General features: G+C 49.0%; 1 protein-coding gene across 11 annotated transcripts; it reads left to right on the top strand.

Moving 5' to 3' along the window:
- Nucleotides 1-1372: 1372 nt before the first annotated feature.
- On the top strand, nucleotides 1373-25243 carry LOC128585388 (collagen alpha-2(V) chain-like). Of its 11 annotated transcripts, none has more exons than XM_053590433.1 (5): nucleotides 1373-3356; nucleotides 3656-3736; nucleotides 4085-4281; nucleotides 19422-21603; nucleotides 21758-25243. In XM_053590433.1, the coding sequence occupies exons 1-4, from the start codon at nucleotides 2926-2928 to the stop codon at nucleotides 19565-19567; spliced, it is 855 nt and encodes a 284-aa protein (XP_053446408.1). In that variant the 5' UTR covers nucleotides 1373-2925; the 3' UTR covers nucleotides 19568-21603; nucleotides 21758-25243. The 11 variants fall into 11 exon arrangements, 5 of the variants coding, with proteins under 5 accessions (XP_053446408.1, XP_053446406.1, XP_053446405.1 ...); XM_053590431.1 differs by lacking the exons at nucleotides 19422-21603; nucleotides 21758-25243 and adding exons at nucleotides 6792-10954; nucleotides 11060-12630 and having other exon boundaries at nucleotides 4085-5654; XM_053590430.1 differs by lacking the exons at nucleotides 19422-21603; nucleotides 21758-25243 and adding exons at nucleotides 5783-10954; nucleotides 11060-12630 and having other exon boundaries at nucleotides 4085-5654.
- The last annotated feature ends 1880 nt before the right edge of the window (nucleotides 25244-27123 follow it).

The raw sequence follows: 27123 nt of genomic DNA, 5'->3' as shown, positions 1-27123 counted from the left end.
GGGTGAAGCAACTGAGAAGCACGATGGTAAGTGACTCTCTCAGGATGACACAATTAGCGGATTGGCAGAGCCAGTTAAAGCCTCAGTTAAAGCCTGACTACAAAGCCTGCTCCCATTGTGACACTAGTGATTGTCTCAAATAAAAAAAAAAAGTCTCACTCTGTCACTCTGAATAGAGTGGTGTGACCTCACTGCTTACAGCAACCTCAAACTCTTGGGCTCAAGCAATATTTATGCCTCAGCCTCCCAAGTAGCTGAGACTACAGGTGCCTGCCACAGCGCAGGGTATTTTTTAGAGACGGGGTCTCCCTCATGCTCAGACTGGTCTCCAACTCCTGAGCTCAGGGACTCCCAGAGGATTGGGATTACAAGCATGAGCTACCGCACCCCACCTGTCATTTTTTTATTTTATTTGAGACAGTCTCATCGTGTCACCCTCAGTAGAGTGCTATGGCGTCACAGCTTACAGTAATCTCCAACTCTTGAGCTTAAGTGATTCTCTTGCCTCAGCCTCCGAAGTAGTTGGGACTACAGGTGCCCGCCACAACGCCCAGCTATTTTTTGGTTGTAGTTGTCCTTGTTTGGCAGGCCCCAGCTCCCGTGTATGTGGCTGGTGCCCCAGCCCTGAGCTACAGGAACCGAGCCATCACTTTTTAATTAAGATGAAGACTGTTATGGTTCCTGTAAGAGCTCTCTTTAATCAGTAGCTGTGTGACTTTAGAGGACTAAAGTTTGATCTTTTCCAAAATGACGTGGGTGCACACGTGTATCAAAGACAAAGACACAGGGTTATTTCCTATAATTACATCTTTTGAGTTCACTCTTTCTCTGTTCAGTTTTGTATTTAAGAGAACAAATGGCTTTCCATGTATAATTAGGCTTCATTTTCACCTTGCTGAAGTTGAAAATGTTACACTGAAGTTATTATATTGTTATCTGGATGAAACCTACAGGCTTCAGCTGTTACAGTCAGTCACACCTGCTTCCTTCGCCACTTCCGAAGGAATCCGTGCAGTTTATGTTCAAATACTAACAGGGTCTTACCCACCCAGATGTGGAAGAACTCACCTGTGACAACCCAGACTCTTCTCTTAGCTGTAAATATGTATGTACATCAGTCGTTCCCTGGGGTTTTTCTTCTGTAAGCGTGCACTCTGTCCTGATGCTAACATATTTTCAGCAGCCCTCCTTAGCCCTCTCAGCTGCCAGCCTCCCAGCTTGCTCACTAGATCCCACCAAGTGACAGCCTCGTTCAGAATGCGGCCCATGACCATCTGATTCCAGGCTGAGGAGGGTGAAGTCAAAGCCGAAACTTCAAACTCCTGGAGTCTATGAAAGCGAAAGCTAAAACAACTCACAAAGGGCAAGGATTGGTATAAGTAGTTTATTTATGTGAATTAGAATTTAAAGAAGAGGAACCAAACATGGTAAAATGAAGAGAGAAAAAAAAAGCAGTTGGCTAAAAAAATGAGAAAGCAAAATACGTTTTGCCTGGCTCTCTAACTGAAGACGCATGCCGAAAACGGTCTGCAAAGGTGTGAGAATCAAAAAGCACCTCTAGTGTTCGGCCTTCACCCTGAACATGCCACGAATTTCATGGAAAAGGCCCCCCTGTGCTCACCCACAGGACAGCTACACTCTAGTGGGGAGATACAGTCAGGGTCTGTAGTCCAGGTGTGACAGTCACCATGAAATAAATACGAAGATAACACAGTGGCTGGGAAAGCGGAGAGTGGCCACTCCTGTGAGGCTTCATGGAAACACTTCCCAACAATCATGTAGTCACGCGCCCTGAGAAACTCTCCCCGGAAAGGTGAAGCCAAATCTGAATGAAGACACATCTATCGGGTCCAATCAGGAGAAAGAAGGGACGGACTTCGCGAGTGTTCTCCTCCTTCAAGTTCCAGGACAGGATTCGGCCGCACACCGAGCGCTGCCCCGCGCGCCGCCCTGGGCCCCAGCAGGAGCGTCAGGTGAGCGGGGCGCTGCCGACCGGCCTCCAGCGCACCTGAGACCCGGGCAGCCACCACTCCTCCGGGCCTCGAAGCTCTGCTCTGCTGTGACGTCCACCTCTGCTCCCAATTAAGAAACAGAGCGAGAAACAAAAGTGAAAGCGCCTTAAGGAAATACAGTAGTAAACAAAATTACAAAATTCCGTGTCTCCCTGTAAAACGTGGCCGAGTTCCTCAATTTGGTTTTCTTTCAGCAACCGTGAACTTGGAAAAGAACAGCACGTCTATCACGCCTTCTGATTGTAAATAAGGTCTGTGTGGCACGAATCTGCCCCCGCCCGGGGCTATGCAACTGTTCGGAAAACCATCCTCCCTCACCCGGGATCTCCACTTCTTCAGACGTTCGTCCTAAATAAATCACTCGCGATGAACGGTCGGTCCTCAGAAAACAAACCCCAACTGGACGTCACGCCAAGGTGTGTCCCCGCCCCGAAGAGCCAGCGCAGGACCGGGAAGGACCTGGGCTCATCGCCCGGTGTGTCGCACGCGGTGGCCACCCGCAGCGGCGGCGAAGCAAAGCGCTCAAAACTTCGGAACAGGGAGCCCTAAAACTCTTCTGCCCCCGCTGTACCAACGCGCCTCCGCGGAGCAGATCCCAGAACTGCCGCCTCGGGGCGGGGGCCTCCGGGCTGCCAGGCCGCGGAGGGCGCGGTGCAGTCCGGCCCGGGAGGACCCGCTGTCAGCGCCGGGCGCCCCTCCCGCACGCGCCCCCACCCCCGCAGCGGCGTCGCGTCTCCCTTTTGTTTTTCTCTCTTCCCGGTCATGAGACCCGGAAGTTTTTTTTTTTTTTTAATCCGTCTCTCTCCCTTTCCCAAACCTCCCCCCTCCTATCACATGGCAGAGATAGAATAAAAACAGAAAAATGGCGACGGTCACGTTGTGGCGAGCCTCGCTGCGTCATTAGATAATCCTCATGCAAATAGCGGGAGGAACAAAGGAAGGGGGGCTCGGGACCCCCGGGGGCGCAGGTGGGTTTGGGGCGGCGGCTGGTGCGGGGAGTCCGCGCGCGCCCGACCCCGCCGTGGGGCTCTGGTCGCTGCGCTCGCCGCCCCGTCCCGCGGCGCGCCGGAGCCGGCCGGGGTCGCGGGGAGCCGTGCGGGCACCCGGAGCCGTCCCGCCGAGGCTGGCCCGGCGCGCGCGCACGCGCTCACGCAGCCGTCGGGGGCGGGGCCGGGGCGGGGGCCGAGGGCGCGTCGCTGCCCGGCGCTGGGCGCCCGCCTCTGCTGCCCCGGGGGCCGCGCTCAGGTCGCCGGCTAGGGTAGGCAGCGGGGCGCGGGGGCGGCGGCTCAGCGCGGGCCCCGGGCCTTGCGCTTGGGGCGGACTGCCTGGGTGTCGCCTGGCTGGGTTTGTTGTTGTTAGAATGTGTTTTTTTTCCCTGCGGGATGGGGAGGGCGGCGTCGCCCGTGGGCATTTCCGCAGTTTGGTGGGGCGCTCGCTGGCGTGTCGGGGCCGGAGCGGTTTGGCTGAAGGCGCGGGGAGCCCGGGCGCCCCACTCCGGCCCTGGGGGCAGTGGCGCGGGGGGCGGTGCGTGTGTGAGTGTTGCGCACTAGCTTTCCCCACCCCCGCCCTCGTCCCCGGGCTGGCGCGGGTCCCCGCTGTCCGGCGGCGACTGTAAATAGAGACTGGATGTTGTTTACATGAAGGATCCGGCGGGAGGAGTCTGCGTGGAGGCGGCGGCAGCGGAGGAGGAGGGAGCGGAGTCCCCCAGGCGGCGGTGGCCCGGGGTGCGGAGAGCTCTTTGCGGGGCCGGGGCTGGGGCGCCGGAGCAGGGTAGGAAGGAGAAAGGGCGCGAGGCGTGCGAAGAAGGTCCGTCCGAGGGGCATTCTTCGCTCGCACCCGCCACGCAGGGTCTCCCGGGCCGGAGGGGAGGGGTGCGGGGAGAGGGCGGAGGAAGAATCCCCTCGGAGCTCTCGGTGCCCAGTCTGTTCCCGCTTCTGTCCCGCTCACCTGTTTATTTCTGTCAACTAGGCGCGCGGTTTTTTTTGTTGTTGTTGTTAGGCATGAGAGGCTGTATCTTTTATTAGAAATGTTATTGAGGAGGGGGAGCGTTGCTGGAATTTATTCTGGGCCAGGTCGGTTTTCAGGAAGCGGGAAGGGACTTGGCCGAGACCCGCAGCTCCTGGACGTGACCGCCCTCAGGGCTTCTTGTGTCCTCCCGGGGTGAGGAGTCCTTCCCTCGCGGTGCCACCTCTTGCTCGGCTATCCGCACGCCAGCCGCTGTGTCCTGGAGAGAGGCCACACCTGTGCTTACTGCTGCTTGGAAAGAGAGGTGAGCTGGGAAACCAGGGAATCCCCTGCCCAGGGGTCCTAACTAAGGCCCCTCCCCCATCCCAGATTGGGCCAAAAAAGTGCTGCTTTCACCTGCTGACTGCATCGGCACGCCACCCCCCGCCGCCTTGCAAGTCGAGGTCTGCAGAAGTGTTGGGATTTTCCCTCCTTCTGGACCTGCCCCACCCCCACCCTTGCCCCCACCCCCATTGGCCCGCACATAACTGCTGGGCAGAGGTCGAAGGGAAGAGAGGTGACTGCCTTCGGCCCAGTGGGCTCTCCACCTGGTCTTGTAATCGAAGCTGCTTTCCTCTCACAGCCCCTTTTATTCTTCCCTTAATCTCAGCCCAGAACCAGGCCTGAGCAGCCTGGTTTTTATCTGGCTTCCCTTCCCCAGGCCCCACCCTGGCCCCTCTTGGTTTTCCAGAGCCAAACTCGCCTCCCAAACGGACGGCACACCCAGCCCCAGTCTGACCGTTCCAGAAAGGAGGAGAAAACACTGGGAAAAAGGGACCCAGGCCCTCCTCCTGCCCCGTGCCTCCCTTCAAGCTTCCTAGCAGGGACCCAGGGCCACCTCCTGCCCGTGCCCCTCTTCAAGCTTCCTAGCAGGGATCCAGGGTTGTCTCCTGCCCCATGCCCTCTTCAAGCCACCTAGACATTTGACCAGCTGTCTTACCAGCTGTCCCTCCGACCCTCCTTGTCCCCCGTCCTGTGATAGATATTTGGGGAGAGGGGTGGAGAAAAATCATCACCCCTTTTTCTAGAGTGAGGTGTTTTTCTCCTTCCCAGGCTTCTCACTTAGGAGACGGTTAGCATGTAAAATACGTAAATATGTTTGCATGCTTATTTGAACCTGTTTCCTTACTAGCTAGGGAGTAGCTAGCTAGTGCTGTGAAGGGAAGGAGGAAAGAGGTCAGAAGTGGCACTTCATTCTCCCCTCCAAGCATCCTCGGAGTTGCCAAAGACCCTCTGTCAGAGCCGGCAGGCTCTCTTCCATGACATCACCACCTAAGCCCTTCCAACTTTAGCTTCGGAACAGGAAGAAGGCTCAAAATAGAACTACCTTAGGAATCCGGCTCCTTTAAAAGATAAACATTAAAATGAGCTGTAGGAAGGACACTGAACTTGAGTGAGAAGGGAGGGAAACTGGTGACTTTGTGACTGGTTCCTTCTGGGAAGGCTGGGGCGGTTCTTGTGGTGAATTTCAGAAGAGCTTCCCATGACAGACTTGGGTACCTAGACCAATGAATGATGAATAGGATGGCTGGGGATTCACTGTCTGAGTTGCTGGTATGTTTTGGTATGTCAACAGTAATGAGAACCTCTCAGAGTGGATTACGAAGGGGCTCTTGGGATGTTCTCTGCCAAGTGGAGGTAAGAGGCCAAAGCTTGTTGGGAGAGACTGGAGGGAACATTTGCGGGAGGCAGAGTCAGCGTGCAGTGACAGCTGCTGGACTGAAAGTTGAGAGGCTCATTGTAAACAGTGATTGTAATTTTTGCAGGGTGACTAATATCCTGGACAAAGAAGTAACGGTGTCAGGGTTTTCCACCTTTACCTTGGATATTAACTTCCTCTCCTTTACCTTGGATATTAACTTCCTCTCCCATCTCAAATGTCTCTTTCTGGCCCTGAATCAAGGTGTATCATTCTGAGTTAAAAGAGTTACTTAGTCTTGAGAAGGGCTGCTATAAATCATCACTGAAGTAGTGACAATTTAAGGTTAGAAATAGGGCAGAAAAATGCATGGCATAATCTGGGCGCTTGGGGGTTGCTGGAAAAGAACTTGCAGGTGAGTGAGGTGACATCTTCTGGTTCAGGCTTATGAGGATCCAGGTGAGAGACAGACTTCTATACCTGTGATAATCAGGGTAGCCACGAGCCATGTGTGGCTATCAGCCACCTGAAATATGGCTAGGGTAAAGAGCTGGGTTTTTCCTTTTTAATGTTTAAAAACAATACTTGGTTCACTTATTGGAAGACTTAGGGATGTTTGGAAACATGCTAGGGCATATACATCTACATTTTGAACTGCAAGGTTTTTGAGATCTCAATACAGATCATTTCCGATGAACATTTAAGGTTTGAATTGAGATGTGATCCAAGTGTAAGATTTTCTGCAGATTTCAAAGACTTAGTGCCAAAAAAGCTCATTAATAATTCTATATTCATTACCTGTTCAAATGATAATATTTTGGATATGTTGAGTTAAATAAAAAATACATTGTTAAAGTTAATTTCATCTGTTTGTTTTTAAGCATGGCTACTGGCGAATTTTAAATTACATGTATAGCTTGCATTGTACTTTTGGATAGCTCAGGACTCAATTACTGATTTTTGTCCACAGATTAATTTCAAAAGTGGGGACTCTGTAAAATACTAGTAGTCTGTGTTTATCAGCCATGTACTTGCCGCTGCTGCATTCCATGTGAAGACTTAGGGACCCCAGAGTATTATTGTATTACCATGATAGTGTTTGAAATTTTGTAGTGACTACTTATATTTCTATGCAGGAGTTGCCATTTCCTACTGGGGAAGAAGAATACAAAAGTCCAGGGTTCTAGAGGGACTAGGAGATGGAAAATTGGGGTACCAACACACCTGGCTGGTGTTGCTTTTGTAACAGATTTTTGAGTGTAGCAAAATAAATGAGAAAACACAGTAACACTTGTGACAGCTGGCGGCATTTTAGTGATTCCCCTCACCTCTCACTCCCCTCCATTTATTTTCTTCTTTGCTTTCCTTCTTCTGCTTTCTGCCCCACACATAAGGGCTTTACCAGTGGCAGTTGGACTCACAAGGTTGCTAATTCTTTTCCTCAAAAACAGTACACTGCTGACATGACTAGAGATGGTGCTGTCTTTGGGTTTTGTCTAATGAGATTCAGAAATGACTCTGGCAGGATTTAGGAGCCACTTAGTACTTCTTGTGGATGAGGGACACTCCTGCCTGAGACCTGGCAGGCAGAAACTGGAAAGATACGTGTACACTTGTTGATCACTTGTTTAGAGACTTCTCAAGAAATGAAGAGGTTCATCAATTGAACAGCTGTGGAGCTTGCATTTTGTGGAAATAAAGGTTTGTGGAGGGACATGAATAAAAATTTCTGACTTTAGGAAGCATGTCCTGTTGACCCAAGGAAATCAGATGTAAGCAGTCCAAGAGAAGTGCCTCTCGCAGCCCTATGCTAGCTAGCTGCCGGGCCACAGCCACACGTGTGTGGGTACAGTGTACTCACTGTACATGGGTAGGAATAGAAACTTCAGGAGTGGCAGATGCCATAGCAAACTGGAGTGTAACTGTGTTTCTGGAACAGCCCAAGGCTGTGGAACTGGAGGGCAGTGCAGACCTTCAGTGCTGGCTCCTTCAGCCGTCCATGAAGGGAATTGGAAGTCCAAGCCCCAGCACTTTTAAATTGTGGTGCTGCGGTAGTGAGGAGGTCACGGATCAGCCAGGGACCAGGAGGGTTGCTAGAGATGGTCAGTCAGGATTGATCATTTTGAAGTTAGCTAGTATATAAAGGTGACTTACTCGCAAACTATAAAATCTAAATTTGGGTTGGGGGGAGAATGTGATCTGGAGCAAAATCAGAAAGTGTATTAACTGGAGTAGTCAGTTGGATTAAAAATATGTGTGCCCGGTTCACATGTGAAGGAGAAAGGCCCGTGGAATAGAGTATGTTGGGTGCACCACTCATTTCTAAATGTTTAGTTTCCTGCATGCTTTTTGGACTAAAACCTGGTCAGTGCCAGGGAGGAAGCTCACCCCTCTCTCTGGGTTCCTGTCTGTGTGCCTTCTGCTCTACATGACCCACTCTGGTTATGTCAGTGCTCGAAGCAGGTGCAGTGACGACACTGCCTCTGGGATCACCCGGTTGGTGCTTCTTTTTGAGAGTCAGGCCGATTTTGCACAGGACAGTGGTTCTTAGCTTTTCCTGGCTTTTTTAGCCAATTTCTTTCTCCATAAAAGAAGATAATCCATAGCCCCCTTAACACCAGGTTTCCCACAAATCTTTGGCACAAGTTGGTTTCTAAAAAAATTCAACAAAACTGCTATAAAATGCGAGTGTACTTCTGTGTACTTCTATAGAGCAGTAGTTGACAGTTGAGTACCTTCTCTTTACACATTTATAACATCACAAGTTGGAGTATGATTTTCAAGTTGGGGGAAAAAATCACTTCATTTAAAAGACCAGTGGATTTAAATAAACTATTGTTTAAAGGTACTTTGAAATATTTTGCATTTCCAGCAACATTTTCATGGTACCTCCAATTATTTATATATAATCAGATTTTTAAATTAAAACTTAAAAATCATATTTTCAGTTTATAGATAAGAACATAACATGCTTTTTGAGTATACATTGTACTCCACAACATTTAATTATTTATTTATTTGTTGAGACACAGTTTTGCTCTGTCACCCTGAGCAGAGTGCAGTGGCATCATCACAGCTCACAGCAACCTCAAACTCCTGGGCTCAAGCTATCCTCCTGTCTCAGCCTTCCGAGTAACTGGTACTACAGGTCCATGTCACACGCCCATCTAGTTGTTCTATTTTTAGTACATACAGGGTCTTGCTTTTGCTCAGACTGGTCTTGGAAATCTGGGCTCAAGGAATCCTCCTGCCTCCGCCTCCCAGAGCGCTGGTGTTACTGGTGAGAGCACTACGCCTGGCCTGTACCCCACATTATTTAAAAGCAACTTCTTTGATACACTAGTTTTCTGTAAGTACCTGATTTTCTAGATAATTATACATTAATAGTTGATGTATGCATTCTGAAAAAATGGTTCCTAGTTATATCATTTTTAATGCCAGAACAACTAGTTTGAAATCATTTTGGCTTCTGGGGAGCAGTGCCAACCTCCCCTCATTGTGCAGTAAATTTCTCACTGTGGCATGAGAACCTGTAGTTACTGATTTTTACATTTAAAACAACTCTGGCTTGGCACCTGTACCTCGGTGGCTAGGGTACTGGCCACATACACCCAGGCTGACGGGTTCACACCCAGCTAGGGCCTGCCAAACAACAATAACTACAAAAAAAAAAAAAAAAAAAAATAGCCAAGTGTTGTGGCAGGCACCTGTAGTCCCAGCTACTTGGGAGGCTGAGGCAAGAGAATCACTTAAGGGCAAGAGAACCTCTTAAGCGCAAGAGTTTGAGGTTACTGTGAGCTGTGACGCTACAGCACTCTACCCCGGGCAACATAATGAGACTATCTCAAAAAATAAATTTAGGGTGGCATCTGTGGCTTAGTGAGGAGGGCACCGGACCTGGCCCCCGCCAAACTGCAACAAAAAAATAGCCGGGCATTGGCAGACGCCTCTGGTCCTAGCTACTTGGGAGGCTGAGGCAAGAGAATCGCCTAAGCCCAGGAATTGGAGGTTGCTGTGAGCTATAACACCACGCACTCTACTGAGGGCAAAAAAGTGAGACCCTGTCTCTAAAAAAATAAAAAAAATAATAAATTTAAACAATTCAATTCTTAGATGGAAAATATATTGAAAAAAATATTTCTGATAGATTCAATTTTTTTTTCTTTTTTTAAGACAGTGCCTCAAGCTGTCACCCTGGGTAGAGTGCCCTGGCATCACAGCTCACAGCAACCTCCAACTCCTGGGCTCAAGTGATTCTCTTGCCTCTGCCTCCCACGTAGCTGGGACTACAAGTGCCAGCCACAATGCCTGGCTTTTTTTGGTTGCAGCCGTCATTGTTTGGCAGGCTGGGGCTGGATTCAAACCCACTAGCTCAGATGTATGTGGCTAGTGCCTTAGCCACTTGAGCCACAGGTGCCGAGCCAATATTCAGTTTTTTAAAATGAACATTTATCAGCAGAGTCATTTCCAAGAAGAAACAAAATTTAGGTTTTTGACCTGGTTTTATTTATAAAATACTGTTATGAAAACAGATTTTTCTTCCTTAAAGGTGCTTTAGGATTAATCTGAGAGAATGTTAATTAAAATAACTGTTCGGAATCATGATAATTTGCTTTTAATTATTATGGTTGCTTGGCTTTTTTCTAATTTAGATAGAAAAAAATGAAAGAAATATTTAAAAAGGAAATATCCTTTACTTAATGTACCAAAAATGTTTAGTTGTGTGGGTTTTAGTGATGGCTAAGAGAGTGCATTTCACCTTTGTAGCACACAGCAGACACTTGGCTCATCTTTGTGTGCTCATGCTGTTCAGCTGCAAGGACACAGCTGGTGTGGGTGGGGTCAGGACTGATGCGACTTCCAGGCTGGTGGGGACGGGGCTGATCTGACTCTCACACGGGTAGGGACCAGGCTGATGACTGCTGGGTGCTTTGGGGCGATGGATTGTCCCCACACATCGTACGCCAGAATGCAGTTGTTTGGACTGAGTGTCTGCCAAAAGCTGACAGAATGTGTGGTCAGAAGTGTTAGGTGGTATCTAAAATCTATTTTAAAATTCTCAACAGTGTCTTTGTTCACATGACAGATGTTTATAATTTGGGTGAAAATGTGCCACTATTTCCAGGAACCAGTGTCACGGGACCAACTGTGTTTTTGGTCTTCTTTGCCCCCTGGTGTCCCCACTCAGCATTACATCCGCTGGCTGCAGCCCCTTCTAGATGTTTTTGTGCTTTAGAGAATATTTTTAATTTGTGTGTAGGTGGATTACTTCACTGAGTATTACTTGTCTGAAGATAAGGTCATTTTCTTTTTTTTTTTTTTTTGGCCGGGGCTAGGTTTGAACCCGCCACCTTCAGCATATGGGACCGGTGCTCTACCCCTTTGAGCCACAGGCACCGCCCAGGTCATTTTCATAGTACATAAAGTTAATAATTGAGCTAGACTCACCTTACTCTTTTCTGGCTTCTGCTGATAGAACTGATTCACCTACCTGACTTACCTGAAGTATGTTGTTAATATTTAATCTACATGCGATGAGTGTTTGAAATTGAACAAATGCCTGATGGAAAAGTTATTTTTCAAATATCTGTCAAGTTCCACTCAAACTGAAATAACCTGAGACCTTAATGACCGACATGGAAAAAACCCAAGTGAATCATGGTGTTAATAAGTTGATATTCCAATGCCTCAATTCCAAGTTCAGACTTTTTTTGTACTTTTTATTAAAAGTAAAGAATCATCCTCGAGGTGACTATAAGGTACATGTGATTTCAAAGCAAGTGATGGGTATGTGTTAATTGTTAAAAGCCTTTTCAGAGGTGGCTGATGAGTCGTGTACCAGCATAACTGTGGAATTGACATTAACTGTTGTGAGAAACATCAGTGTCACCAATTTGAGCTCATTCTCAGCACTCAGCAAGATGCATGAAAGTCAAGTTTTGTTAATGTACATTTCCTCTTATAGCATAAAACCCCACTAGTTTCTGCTTCATGATATGAATTACTGAGAAAAGAAAAAAAAATCATAAGCAAAGAGATGTTTTCAGAAATCCTTCAGTTTGTATAAATTTTGTAAACTGAATATGCAGTTGATGGAGCTGGACGGTCTGAGGGGGGTAAGAATGACGATGCTGGGGGGGTTCTGGGCTGGTTCCCGTGCCTTAGCAGTGTGGTCTCAGGTAACGCACCTGACCTACCCCTTGGGCCTTTCCTCCTCCCCTACCTGTAAAACGAGGTAATAATATCTAACCTGGTTCCAGAACCCTTTTTAAATAAAAAATGAGTAATTCATTGCCAGCCTTCAGGATTCTTGTGAAAAGCAGCTGAGGAGAATACACAGGACGTTCTGAGTGCTGAGCAGCATTACTGCTGGGTTGGGTCATGAGCGCTGTGTGGACAGGAGCCGCGTCTTGTTCAGCTTGGTTTCCTGAGCACCTAGATGAGGAGCAGAGCAGTTGCAGCGTGTCCTGAGGTGGGGGCACAGCGGCGCATCCTCGCGTAAGGGATGCCGAGGAGCCGGGCAGGGAGCTGCTGCACGGGCGTCGGAGCCGGGGGCCGGGCGCGGTTGTCCGTCCTCACAGGTGTGCGAGCTGTGCGTCCTCTGCCTTCTGATAATAACCCAGCTGCGCCTTTTAATGTTTCAGCCTCACCACTCGTTGGGCTCTGATCCTCCCTTGTCTTCTGCCACTTGACGCCTCTGACCAGAAGGGGATCTCTCCATCTTCACGGGCAGCCAGCAGGAAGGCCGCTGCTGCCCGGCGTGGTGACCGACAGGCCGCCCTGGCTCAGTTATCACAGTGCTGATGCTGTCCGCTCTGAAGGTACAGTACTGTGATAACTGAAGGATGGCGGCCGCCTCGCTCCACGGAGGGCCCCGGCGCCCCGAAGACAGAGCGCGCGGAGCACGGAGGGGGAGAGAGAGCCGGGGACCCAGATGGGGGTGGGGGAGAGTGAATGGGGGTCGTCCTCATGACCCCAAAGACAGTGCGCAGAGGGGGAGAGTGGGGGGGCCTGGATGGGGGTGGGGGGTAAGTGGGGGTCCTCCTCATGACCCTAAGACACTGTGCAGAGGGGGAGAGTGGGGGAAACCCTGATGGGGGTGGGGGGCTCCTCCTCATGACCCCAAATACAGTGAGCAGAGGGCCCCAGATGGGGGTCGAGGGAGTGAGTGGGCCTCCTCCTCATGACCCCAAGACAGTGCACAGAGGGGGAGAGTGGGGGGGTGAGTGGAGGTCCTCCTCATGACCCTAAGACACTGCGCAGAGGGGGTGAGTGGGGGTCCTCGTGACCACAAGACAGTGCGCAGAGGGGGAGAGTGGGGGGTGAGTGGGCATCCTCATGACCCCAAGACAGTGCACAGAGGGGGAGAGTGGGGGGGGGCCGGATGGGGGTGGGGGTCCTCCTCATGACCCCCAACACAGTGCACGGGGGTGGTGGGGGGGAAGGATGGAAGAGTGGGGGGCCTGGACTCTGAAGACAGCACGCACAGAGCCGGAGGGGGACTGTGAGCCCAGGCCGGGACTGAGGGCTCCTTCCCGGGGGCCTCCTCCCTGTGCCCGTGCTGGGCCCACCCTGGGGCGTGGGGAATGTTACTCAGCCTGTCTTTTGCCTTCTCTTGGAACTTGGGGATAGCACACTGGGGTCATTGTGTGGCAGTGCTCAGCAAATGAATGCGTATTTAGATCTTGGGATCTTTAGAAGGCTAATATTAGGTAAGTATTAAATACCAATTAGTATTTCTGGAGTGGTATCCAGAGAAGTTTGTAGTGTTTCAGCAAATGTGAAAGGCAGCTTGATGACAGCTGCTTGGTACTTGTCCCTACAACGGTGGTTTTCAACCAGCATCCTGTGCATGCTGTTGTACCTAAGAGGATCTCAGGTGTACCACAAAAAAATGTTTAAAGATCATTAATTAAATTATTTTTGAAACAAGTTCAAAGCACAGTAAGAATATTCTTTCTTTCAACTCTTTTTTGATCAACGTGATTTAAGGGTGCCATGGAAGTTCATAAGCTTAAATGTAATATGAGATAAAAAAAGGTTGAAAAACACTGCATTACAGGTTCAAAATTAAATTCACCTGAACAGAAGATGTTGAACAGTGTTGATGTTACTGTGAATAAAAGTGAATCTTTGCATTTAAGGAGTGAACAGCGACTTGCTGTGTTTCAGGGTACTTAGAATCTAACCTAATTCAAAAAATACTTGTTGAGTGCTCATGTAATTTCTGCTGTTGTCACCTTTACATGAAAAGAAAATGTAAGTTATTTCTACTGAGTAAATAGGGACCACTCTGCAGTGACAGCTGACGTGAATCAGTTGCAGGGATATGAAGGTACAAATACCACACCAGGGGAAAGCCTAGGAAATTCTGCAGAACATGAATCTTCAGCCTCTGTCTTAACTCTGCAGTGCTGGGGGTGGAAGGTGGAGTTCTTAGGGAACCTAGAATTTCCTGCTTCCTCTCTGCTGGGCATCTTCCTTCCCTCTGGACTTCTATACGCATGCAACAACATCAAACAAGAATCAAAGTGGGCTAGGCACTGTGGCTCAGCCTATACCCCTAGCACTTTGGGAGGCCAAGGTAGGAGGATTGCTTGAGGTCAGGAATTCAAGACCAGCCTGGACAATGTAGTGAGACCCCATCTCTACTAAAAATAGAAAAAGTAGCTGGGCATGATGGTGAGTGCCCTATAGTCCTGGCTACTCAGGAGACTGGGGCAGGAGTGTTGCCTGAGCTGCAGAGTTGGAGGCTGTGGCAAGTTGTGACGCCATGGGACTCTAGCCTGGGCAGCAGAGGAAGACTCTTGTCTCAAGAAAGTGAATGATTTTACTATGCGTTAGATCACAGTCCACTGCAAGGCCCAGGTAATTCCACGTGACATGTATCTTAGCCTCCCAGCCTAAACAGGCATGTTCCCTCTTCCAGGCTCATGTCAGGGGACATGAGTGTCTGTGAGTGGCTGGCTGGCGTGGAAGCTCAGTGCAGAGAGAGCTGCTGCAGTCGGGTCCTGTGTGTAGCCTGGGGAGACAGGACAGGGAGAGGAGGCACGTGTGTCACCTTTTAATACATAGGGACTTCGTAGTGTCTTAGACTGGGGCAGGATGGGGGCTCAGTCTCATTCTGCACTGGGTGGGTCCTCAACCAGCCCTGGTCGCAGCGTCCCTTTAGCTGGTAGTTGCTCCTCTCCACCCACAGAGGGACATTCCTCCTGGTAATCCTGGGGCTGCACCTGCCTGGCCCTAAACTTGTTCCCTAGACACGTGGAGCACGTTACCACCCAGTACACCTGTGTGCTCAGAACTTCTCTGAGCTCTTTCTGATTCGTTAGAGGGATGGCTCTGCCCTAGAGTGTATTTTACTGCTGCTTCTGAAATCCCTTGGAGTATTCTTTCTTAAACAGAATTTCTGACAGAAACCCTGGAAGAATGAAGAAAGGTTCGGGGTTTGGCAAATCCCAAAGTTACTTGAAACACTCCTGTGCTTTAGTGTTCTCACAGGTGGAAAGGAATAACGTGCCGCCGTCCCTGGCCTGCTGAGGCTTTCACCAATCCTCTGATCTTTTTTCCCCATTAGTTTATTTTGTTTGTTTTTGTGGGGGTGGGGGGTTTGGCTGGGGCTGGGTTTGAACCTGTCACCTCCAGTATATGGGCCAGTGCCCTACTCCTTTGAGCCACAGGCACCACCCTCCCCATTAGTTTTATATAAATTCACTGAGTTTCATCCTTACCCAACCTTGACCTGAGGATCTGGAGCCAAGCCCACAGGTGCTGCAGGGCTGAGTGTCCATCTGGTGTGGAATCATCCCGGGTGACAGGTGGGGTTGCACGGCCCGTCTCCTGCAAACAGGAATGGGAGGCCCAGCAGCAGCTGGAGCTTGGACACTGGCCCAGGCCGGGGACTCTGGCCTCTTCAGGCAGTACTTAGATGGAGGGGGTCCCAGCAGGGTGAGTGAGCAGCAGTGTGAGAAGTCGGCCTTACAGTGTTTGGTGTGTTTGTTACATTCTTCAGTTGAGGTGTGTGAGAATGGGGGGAGGAAGTGAACGCAGGCACCAGGTCTCTGGCAGTGTTTAACACCTGTACTCAGTCACGTGACAGCAGGGACTCGGAAGGCGTCCCGTATCTATAGAGCATTTTGCACAATAGCCAAAAGGTAAAGGCAACTCCGGTGTCCACTGATTGAAGAGTGGACCAGTGAGATGTGGCCTGTGCAGACACTGGAATGTCACTCAGCCTCGGAAGGAAACCAACGCACGCCCCAACCCGGTGGACCTTGAAGAGACTTTTGCTAAATGAAATAAGCCGGACGCAAAAGGAGGAACGCTGTGTGATTGCCCTCGAGTGGCATTCCTGGAGAAGTTAAATTCGTAGAACTGGAAAAGGAATCATGGTTGGCAGGGGCTAGAGAAGGGTGAGATGGGGAGTTGGTGAGTGATTCTGGAGGAGGAAGCTGACAGCACACAGCGGGAATGCACTTAACATACAGACTGGACATCTAATGTGGTAAGTTTACTTAACCCTATAAAATTTCAGGATAATAACCCTGTTGCAGGCAACAGAGCATTTAGTTCATTTTTCTGCCCCCTTCCTTACACAGTTCTGAGTTGGAGGACAACTGCTGTTAAAAGTGAGCGATTATTGGAAGAGCAGAGAGAGGGAGGGAGGAAGGGGATGGAGCCTTGGTGTGTGCCACACCTTTGGGGGCAAGACACAATTGCAAGAGGGACTTTGCCTAACAAATGCAATCAGTGTAATCTGGTTTATTGTACCCTCAATGAATCCCCAACAATAAAAAAAAAGTGAGCGATTATTAAAATGTAATTGCTAACCAGGCACCTGGCTCCTGCCTGTGATCCCAGCACTTTGGGAGGCTGGGGCGGGTGGATCGCCTGAGCTCATGAGTTTGAGACAAACCTGAGCAGGAGCAAGACGCATCTTTACAAAAAACAGAAAAATTAGCTGGGCATTGTGGTGGGTACCTGTAGTTCCAGCTATGTAGGAGGTTGAGGCAAGAGGCCGCTCAACCCTGGAGTTTGAGGTTTCTGTGAGCTGTGACGACATGTCACTCTACCCAGGGCAACAGAGTGAGACTGTCTTAAACCCAAACATGTAAAGTTGTCTAATCTGGCTCGGCACCTGTGGCTCAAGGGACTAAGGCACTAGCCACACACACCTGAGCTGACGAGTTTGAATCCAGCCTGGGCCCACCAGATAGCAATGATGGCTGCAACCAGAAAATAGCCAGGCATTGTGGCAGGCACCTGTAGTCCCAGCTACTTGGGAGGTGGAGGCAGGAGAATCGCTTGAACCCAGGAGTTGGAGGTTGCTGTGAGCTGTGATACCACGGCACTCTACCCAGGGCGACAGCTTGAGGTTCTGTCTCAAAAAAAAAAAAAATGTCTACTCTGAAGATCTTAGACTTAACTGCAAGGTTTCTGACATACTGTAGGTTTAAACTTGTGTGAAATATTAAAAAAAGCTAAATATAATAGCAATGAGGGAATTAAAAACAAAATGAGAAAAGGCCTGTCGAGGAGCTGGCCTATGTGGCATCTCTTGCTGGAGACTGACGCCTTTGCAGACGAAAGCGGGTCACTTGCTGTCCCTCCACGCTCTGGCTGCCTCATCTGCCCACTTCTTTGGAATTATAGTAAAGATGAAATACTAGTACAGTATAGGAGACTATTTGGCAACCAAAAAAATGTGGCAGGATATTTCTCAAAATATGAGTGTAATATGTTAAAAATACTAAAACAATAGCATTATTTTTAAGTAAATCAGAGTTTTAAAATTCTAATTAGTCTTGCAACACCAGTGTTCTTCATTAAAGAAAAATTCTATAGCTTGCTCTTTGCCAAGAGTATTTTTCCTTTTTATTGTATGTTAAAATTTGAAAACAAGAATAGAACTACAAACCCTGGAAATACACAGCAGTAACCTTCCCTGAGGGATCCTGTGTCTGTTACCTGGTGGTGAAAAGCACATCTGTGGGCTGTGTCTGCTTCATCCCAAAGCTCTCCCTTAGTGTCATGCTTTGGAATCAGATTTTTGTTGCTGGAACATTGGACCACTCCCACCAGAGCCCACGCGTGTCCTCCCTGGTCACCCCACGCAGGGAGCATGCAGCCGGCTCCTGGTCCTGCCTCAGGAATTTCAGGTGCTATGCTGTGCTGTTCTCGCACACTTTTAGTTTCTCTGGATAACTGGCCAGTTGTAAATGTGCCACAGATTGGTCTGTTTTGGATTCCTTTCTTCCAGCTTTATGAGACAGCAAGCTTGTTACGGCTGAGTGTGGCGGTACACTCCTATAATCCCAGCACTTTGGGAGGGGAGGCAGGAGGGTCACATAAGGCAAGGATTTGGGGACCAGACTGAGCAACATAGCAAGATCCCTGTTTCTGCAACAGCAAAAAAAGTTAGGGAAGCTGAGTGAGACAGGAGGATCACTTGAGTTCTAGGCTACAGTGAGCTATGATTGCACCACTGCACTCAAGTGTGGGAGCTGGAGCACGTGTATCTCAAAAAAACACACACTTTTGTGGTTCACGTAGATAATTTTTTTCCTTCATGTAGAGAATTTTTGCCCCTAAAAATTGCTTTCTTAAAACCATACATTCACATTTACACAGTTTGCTCCCTTCACGGTTCTCCCCATTACTAGCCGAGTTCATCTTCCACCACAAGAATTTTTCATTAACTGCAAGCAAGTTAGTTCAGGGAGACTCCAGAAGTCCACTTTGTACTTTTCTTCCATATCTAAGACTTGATGATTGTAAGAGTTCCCACTGGAGAGACACTGGGTACAAGATGTGTGCCTGGACCATTCTGAGCTGGGTCTTTGAATTGGCTGAAAGGATTTTGGGTAGCAGAACAGACCTCTAATATAAAATATGTTAAAACAGAATTCACATAATTGAAATGGAGAAAATTAAGCTGATTATATCTTGCTTTATGCATTTGAATTCTTACTATCATTTTATGTGATGATATGAGATGCATAATGGTAAAAAATGAGTACTGTTCTGATTTAGTCTGTAGAAAAATTTTCATTTTTTGCTACTGTCTTTGTAAATGAAGTTCCAAAAGAACGATTTAGACTTCCCTTGCTTGATTTTTTTTTTTTTTACTTTGAAGCAGTGCGTATCTTCAGACTTTGAATAGTTCAGAGTCAGTTGGGTGTGGCTGCCTACAGCACTTTGCTGAGGAGACTTCTGAGGCCACATCTGGGCTCTGCAGGAAGGACTGAAGTAACCCCCTGTACAGCTCTACCTGTGATCAATTAGCAATATCTGCTGTGGGCATCAGATGGGAGCAGTGCTATATGTTTGCTGACCCCTTTCTAGATAATACAGCAAAATGTTCAATACAGAAGTTTAGATCACCTGGGAAGGCAGAAATTCTCAAGTTCATATTGATAAGGACTAGATATCCAGAAAATAATGTCCTTGGGAATATAGACACTCATTTTTGTGGGGAGGGTATGATGGATTTTTAAGTCTGCTGTGGTGTAATGTATAGTGTTTATCTGGACACAAATCTCCATGTATTTTGTTGTCACTCTTCCTGTAAAAACCAAAGCAACCTGACACATAATCAGGTCTCAAATATTCTAATCTCAAATTTGCTATTTTATGTGTGCATTTTAGGCAAAGCCTTGCATAATTTGTGTATGTAAATTTTTGTTTAAGTAATTGGATCAAATAGCTAGAAAAGGCTGGCCTTTTTTCTTTTAAATATTTGTAATTGACAGGATTATCTGCTTTAGACAGGTCAATATTTGCTGAGCACCTGTGTACCAAAGCACCCACTCCATCCTTGTCAAGCCCTCCAGAGCAGAAGACCTCTCCACATTCACAGCTGAAGAACCTGAGGAGGGTCCCTGAGTCACACAGCTGGGTAGAGCTGCATTGAGTCCAGAAGAAATGGCTGTGGATTAGAAGGCAAGGCTGTGAAACAGGACTGCACTCAGCAGGTGTAAAGCATTTTAAAATCCACCACACCTTGGGCGGTGCCTGTGGCTCAGCGGGTAGGGCATTGGCCCCATATACAGAGGGAGGGTGGCGGGTTCGAAACCAGCCCTGGCCAAACTGCCACAAAAAATAGCCGGGCGTTGTGGCCAGCACCTGTATTCCCAGCCTCTTGGGAGGCTGAGGCAAGAGAATGGCTTAAGCCCAAGAGTTGGAGGTTGCTGTGAACTGTGATGCTACAGCACTCTACTGAGGGGGACAGAGTGAGACTTTATCTCAAAAAAAAAAAAAAAAGTCCACCGCACGCTCATGCACTTTGCCCCTCCACTCCTTCATCCCTCCACACTGTTCAGCTGCACCACTCTGTTAAGAACCCATTGATGGCTTCTTCCCCCTCAGAGGCCCCAGGAGGTCCCAGCCAGTCTTCCACCTTCCCCTCAGGGCCCATCTCATGCCCAGATGACTGGCCTGTCCTTTGTCCTTGGACTCAGGTGCATTTCTGTATTAGGTGCATTTCTTCTGCCTGGGCCACCCTCACCGCGCACTTTGTTAACTCTCACCTGCAGCTTCTGGCTGACACTGATTTCTCCAACGCCTTCCTGACACCCCAGAGCACTCTGCTTTGCCTTCAGAGCACTTGACACCACTAAAATGTGCAGAATTTCACACACAGAGTGTGTGTGTGTGTTGTCTTATCTAACTTGTGGTCCCGTGAGGGGGGCCATGGATGCACCCACCCTGCATCTGCCTGTGGGGCATGCAGAAGAAATCCAGTGTGGTGTGAGGTAGAGGGGCAGTCGGTTCTGTTTCTGCGAATGAGAAGAGCCCGCAGCTAAAAGCAAGGTCTTCAAAGTCCCTACCTTCTATGCTTAGAGAACTGCACCTCTGTGGCAGGCATTTTCCTGGGGAGCTTTTTTATTTTATTTTTTGAAACAGTCTCACTGTCACCCTGGGTAGAGTGTTATGGCGTTACAGCTCACAGCAACCTCAGACTCCCAGGCTCAAGCCATCTTCCTGCCTCAGCCTCCTGAGTAGCTGGGACTACAGGTACAGGCCACTACAAGATAGGCTTGTTTTTCTTTTTGTAGACACAGGATCTTGCTGTTGGTTGGGCTGGTCTCCAACTCCTGAGCTCAGGTGACCCTCTAGGGTGCTAGGCCATGGCACCTGACTTTGAGGAGCTTTTTAAAAAGGTATCATTTCAATAGAACCAGTTCTCACACCATCCCCATCCCTCACATCCATATACAAGGTGGCTGGGGGATGGGGGAGTGGGAAGAGTGCAACTGGAGAGGATCCTCAATCTAAAAATTGGTGGGCTGCTGTCCCAGAAGAGGTGAGAGAGGGCAATGCCAGTACACTTGGTGAGATGCTGGTCCCAAGTGAGTTCGTGGAAGGTGACTTGAGACCTCAGCCTTCCAGCTGATACCCCACAGGAGAATGCTCCCGCAACCCATGGGGACCCTGCAGTGCCCCCCAGTGGAGCTAGTAGGTGTGCCCCGGGAGTGGCTCAGGACAGGGATGGAGTTCCAAAGGAGGGACCTCTGGCCAGAAAACTGACCCCCACTGAGGTGCTGGTTCGAGCCGGGGTCAGCCCTTTGAGCTGTACGAAGAGGTGATTCGTGCAGAGCTATTCAGGAACGGTGTCCTTTCAGCAGAACCAGCTCTCAGAGTCACAGGTCTTCTTCAGCTGGATGACGTGTTCCACTGATGGCCAGCTACATTGTTGTGAATGGCCTCATTGCCAGAATATTCTTTGTATTGAGCTGAAGTTTATCTCCTGGTAACTCCTACCCTTTGTGTCTGCCTTTCAGGGAATGTCAGAATATAAGAAGTCGCCTCTCACGCACTGGTCTTCACAGACCGGTTTACTTATGGTCCCTTGTGGGCTTCTCATGTCTCAGTGGTGACAGCAGTCTTCGTGTGAGGGTCTTCCCAACTGTGTTCCTGTTCTGTCCCCAGCCCTGGGCTGGACTCCAGGTGTGTGTTGGGGCTCACCTGGACTCACCTGTTGTTGGCAGTCACACCTCCCTGCCTGCCCAGCCACACCCACAAGCCCTTCAGTGTGAACTGCTGAAGTTATTGAAGTTCAGGGGGGCACAGATGTGGCCAACGTGTTCCCTCCCTCCCTCAGGGTGTGACCCCATTTGTAAGTGCTGCCAAGAACTGACCCTTCAGCAGTGATGATGGAGGACTATGGACCCACAAGCCTTCAGACTGAATTAACTTATTTTCCAAAACATTAACTACCTAAGTTCTCTATTTAGGGACCACTGGTAGGAATTATGCCAAATCACTTCATTAATCTTTGCATCGCTTAGAACGTAAACACTAATGGAATATTTTGTGCTTGTGCAGTCCATTTGTTTCTCCCCAAACCCTGGTGATATGGGCTGTGAAGGTGCATCGCTCAGCTTTGCAAAGACAGAATCTGAACTCAGAGAAACTAAGAGGGGCCTTGCTGGGGCCTTGCAGCCCCCAGGGGAGGGTCAGAGCCTGGACGCAGGCTGTGGAGCTGTGAACTCTGCTCTCCGCTGTGCCTTTTTCCTTAACACTCTTTTGCATGGTCCTCCAAACTGTACGTCTCTCCCCTTGCCTCACCCCTCCATGATTGGCTCTGAACATCACGAGTCAGAAGGAAACTGAGGAACCCGCGCCACTCGCCACTTGGCCTGGCACGCACACACCCTTGTTCATGCTGGCCGCGACCACCTTGATGGTGTGTGATAGCAGTCGGAGCAGTAAGGGTGTCTTTGCGCGTCCCTGACCTCCCCAGACTCCTGGACACCTCCTGGGCAACACGTACTTCACCCTAGGAACAGCCCTGTTTTCTTGCATTTTATGATTTTTCTGTGAGCTCCGTTAAAATGTGAGGTCCTTCAGGGTAGGGATATTATTTTTTTCTTGGTGTCCCTCGCCCAGGCGCCATGCTGAGCCCGCAGCAGGTGCAGCCCAGCAGGACCACAGGAGGGTGAGGGTGGGTGGGGAGGCTGCTGCGGACAGAAGAGCAGCCTCAAACCTGGTCCCTGGAGCCTGAGAACATGGGCCCTACGCGGGAATTCGGCTCTCAGGCTGAGTCCAGGCTCCTCCCGGACCGCCAGGTGTAGTGTGGGGACCACAGTGGGCTGTCCAGCAGGTTGGTGAGGTCGCAGGGCTCCCACAGGAGGGGTCAAGAGGCTCAGAGGTAGAGAAGGAGACGGGACGGAAGCAGCAGACCTGGGAGCGGAGGCAGCCAAGCCCCGGAGACCAGATGGCCTTCAGAAGGTGGAAGAGGCCATCTCCGCAGGAGGCGTGTGCGTGACGCTGGACTTGGGCAGGTGAGGCCGGCCAGACCTCTGTTCACGCTGTCCCTGAATGCGCTGTGATGTGATACTGTGCCCTTGGTGGCCCCTGGCTTAGTGACCATGTGTCACAGAGCAGCTGGGAACTAATGCGGAGGCTGAATCTGGGGGACCTCGGAAAGGGACCTGATGGACACAGCCGGGGGAACAGCCTCAGGGAGGATCTCAGTGGGCAGCAGACAACGTCCCGCTGAGCCGCCCATGAGATCTAAGTTGGCCCATGAGACCGTGGGGATGGGCCAGTGGCTCAACGCGCTGCCTCCAGCCTCCCCAGACAGCGAGCACCTCAGGAAGGGGGGGAAGCAGCGGTGCCTCATGGAGTGCGAGGCGCAGTCCCGTGCGTTGAGCCCCTCTCTGCAAGTCAGGTGATCTCTCTCGCCATCATTTCCTCACCTGCTCACTGCGGATGCGCCAGTGTCTTAGCTGGGAGGATGGTTGAAAGGCCTAAATAGCACGTGTGTGGTGCTCAGCACAGTGCCTGCCACAGGGCAGACATGGGCTAAATGTTACCTGTTGCTGAACCTAAGACACAGTCTTAGTGGCCTTTGTAACAGAGGTATCTGAAGTTCCCCTGTCCTCCACATGACCCTATCTACAGTCGGTGGTGATTCTAGGGATAGGAAACAACCAGGACAGCCAAAAGACTCAAAATCGGGTTCATGAAAAGCTTGTCAAGGCTGGGTGCAGTGCCTCACACTCAAAACCCCAGCACTTTGAGATGCTGAGGCTGGCAGATTGCTTGAGACCAGGAATTCAAGACCAGCTTGGGCAACACGGTGAGCCCCATCTTACAAAAAATTAAGAAATCGGCTGGGCGTGTTGGTGCCTGACTGTAGTCCCAGCTACTCCAGAGGCAGAAGCAGGGGGTTGGCGTGAGCCCAGGAGCTCAAGGTTGCAGTGATGGCACCACTGTACTCCAGCCTGGGCAACGACAGAGCAAGAGCCCATCTCTAAAAAAGAAAAAGAAAAAGAAAAAAGAATGGAGAAACAAGGAGGTTGGATTGTACCTAAAGCTATTTTCATACTGGCTACTTAATTTGCGGGACCCAGTGCAACCTGAAAAAGTAGGTCCCTTTATTTAAAAAAGTAACCAGAATTTCAAAATGTCAACCAAACAGTATTTTCCCAGGCTGGCCCTCATCCAGAGGGCCCTGAGTATGGTGTAAGAAGGGGCGGGCATGTTCTCAGCAGAACCCAGAAGGGGACTACAGACTAATAAGGCGGAACTTTGTAACTGGCCAGTCAGAGGAGAACAGCTTGGGAACTTCCATCCCTGAAAGTATTCAAGCAGAGGGTGGGCAGCCACTGGCAGTTACTTTATTCATTTACTCACTTATTTGCTCTGTCACCCAGGCTAGAGTGCAGTGGCACGACCATAAGTCACTAACTTCAAACTCCTGGGCTCAAGCCAGCCTCCCCTCGCAGCCTCCCAAGTAGGTGGGACTGCAGGTGCCATCACCACACCTAGCTAATTTTTTTGCATCGTTTGTAGAGATGAGGTCTCCCTATATTGCGCTGTCTGGTCCTAAACTCCTGGTCTCAAACAGTCCTCTCTCTCCTGCAGCTACTTATCCCAGAGGGCAGAGAGCTCCTTATCACTGAAAGTGTTCAAAGACTTAAGAAACGAAAAAATTACATTAAATGGCTTCAAAAATTTTTATTTCTGAGACTTAATAATTCTATCAAATATTTTAAAGAAGATTTTTTTTCTTTTTTGCAGTTTTTGGCCAGGGCTGGGTTTGAACCCGTCACCTGTGGCATATGGGGCCAGCGCCCTACTCCTTTGAGCCACAGACACCACCCTTAAAGGAGATTTTAAGAGCCCTCAATTTCTTCTAAAACTTTATGCAATTTCTGAGCAAAATATAAAACGTACTGCAAAATTTTACAAAGAAGTGGCACGTAGAGAATTTTTGAGAGGGCAGAGAGGTGGGGACACAGTCTCTATTGCCCAGGTTGGAGTGCTGTGGCCTCAGCCTAGCTCACAGCAACCTCAAACTCCAGGGCTCCAGTGATCCTCCTACCTCAGCTTCCTAAGTAGCTGTGACTGTTGATGCCTGCCCCCATGCCTGGCTAATTTTTTCCTTTCTATTTTTGGTAGAGATGGAGTTTCACTCTCACTCAGGCTGGTCTTGAACGCCTAAGCTCAAAGGATCCTCCTACCTCGGCCTCCCAGAGTTCTGGGATTACAAGGATGAGCCACTGCACTCAGCCCAACGTACAGAGTATTTTGTAAATATTTGTAAATTTTGTAATGAGCATTTTGTAAATAAAGGTATATTTAGTTGTGATTTCTCATATTCCCTATGTTTGAGTCTCCTGTAGGGCGACTTTCAGGACTCCCGAGGAACACACAAACACACATACATAAGCTGCACGCTTCTTTCCTGCTATCACAGTTTTTGATATATTTGCATGGCTTTTTTCTCAATCTTTACAAACATGGATATGTTTTTTAAGACTGTTGTAATTACTCCACTTGCATACTGTTTTCGTACTGTCATGATTACGTCACGTTCCATGGAATGGACACAGTACAATGTACTATTCTCTAGTTATTTGGTGACTCATTGGTTTCCAGTGTTTCATCATGATGAAGGGCAATGCCCTAGATATTTTTGCATACACAACTCTTCTTTGCCAGAATAACCAGAGCTCATTTGGCTGCAAATTACAAAGCTTATTGCAGCAGTCTAAGTGAAAGAGGTTTTATTGACAAGCATTAGGGCTCTCATAGAGATGAATTCTGCAAGACACCTGTTGGAAATGAAGAAGCCATCAGACACTCCCTGGTCTCTGGTGTCTGTGACGCCAACTCTCCCTGCCTGTTCCTTGGTTCCTGCTCCCTCATGACTTCAGCAAAAATAGGGCTTTGACTTTCCCCGGAGACCCCAGATGTATGTCAAGAGTCCTGAGCCAACCACTGTCACTGGAATTTCTTTATCTCTCACATCAGATTCTTCAGCAAGAGTCTGATGACCCAAGTCCTCTGCCTTTGTGACCTGTACCCTCCTCTGATCTGAGGGGACAGAATGGGCAGTGGGAAGGCTGTGGTGCCTGCCTGGACCCACACTGAGCCCTGCCACATGCAGCTTGTGGCCAGAGCTGCTCACTGAACTTGTCTGTGTGAGGATAACACTGAGCCCTGACACCTCAGGTTATTGGGAAGATGAAATAAAATAATCCCTGTCAGGATTACATGCTCTGTATCAGATGGTGATAACAAAGAAGAAAATTCTGTAACTGGAATGTGTGGGTGGTCTCTGGAAAGGGCAGCCTACAAGAAACCCAACAGCTGGTTTAGCTCACAGTGTCCACCCCAATGTGCAGGAAATGCAATAATCTAATTTATTGTGCAATGTGGTGGTTCTGTGAAAACTAAGTGGAAGGATGGTCTGATGACCTCTTAACTTTTACCATTAGAAAGTTGTAAAATATCTGCTGGCAACGAATGGCATTACGAAGAGAACTTTTGGAATGAGAAAGAGAAAAAGATACCATTAGATACATAATAGTTTCTGCTGCTGTTTGTGGCTTGTACAGAGAGACATATTTTGTCTGATTGGCTTGATTACACCTTTTTTTTAGTGAAAAAACTCCTTTTCCAAATGCCAAAAGCCTTCCTTTTATAGAAACCACAGGAAGAAAGCTCATCTGAACTCAAGCCACCACAGAGCACCTTCCAAACAGCTGGATTAATGTTGCTCTTAGGCCATCTTTCCATTAGATTAATGGCCACTTTTTTGGATTAGATACCTTCCATTTGGCACTCAGAGTCATTTCCTTGTCACTTGTTTTAAAAGAAAATCAAGATAACTAAAGATCTTAGTGTAACCACCTTTTATTATGTCTGTCCTGATCTTCGTTTGTATAAAATCTGTGGATTCCCCTTGTGCCCTTCCACAGCAGGTCACTTCTCTTCTCAACCTGGTTCTCAATCTCTCTGGTTCTCAACCTCACCTTAGTCGCACCTACCTGTGCCATCCTGGTCTCTTTCTACAGCACCGTTTTCCTCAGCTCCTTGGTCCTGGCTGATCCCCTTGTGATGCTCAGATGTATTCGATCCAGCCAGCCCCCATGGTTCTGCACAGCTGTGCTTGCCTCTCCCTTGGTGCATGTGAAATTCTTTTATCCACCCTGAACCTTTTCATCCTCCACT

Source organism: Nycticebus coucang, chromosome 5 (assembly GCF_027406575.1).
Source record: "Nycticebus coucang isolate mNycCou1 chromosome 5, mNycCou1.pri, whole genome shotgun sequence".
Lineage (NCBI taxonomy): Eukaryota > Metazoa > Chordata > Mammalia > Primates > Lorisidae > Nycticebus > Nycticebus coucang.
Note: the sequence above shows the minus strand (reverse complement) of the source record. Positions and strands in the feature narration are given on the sequence as shown.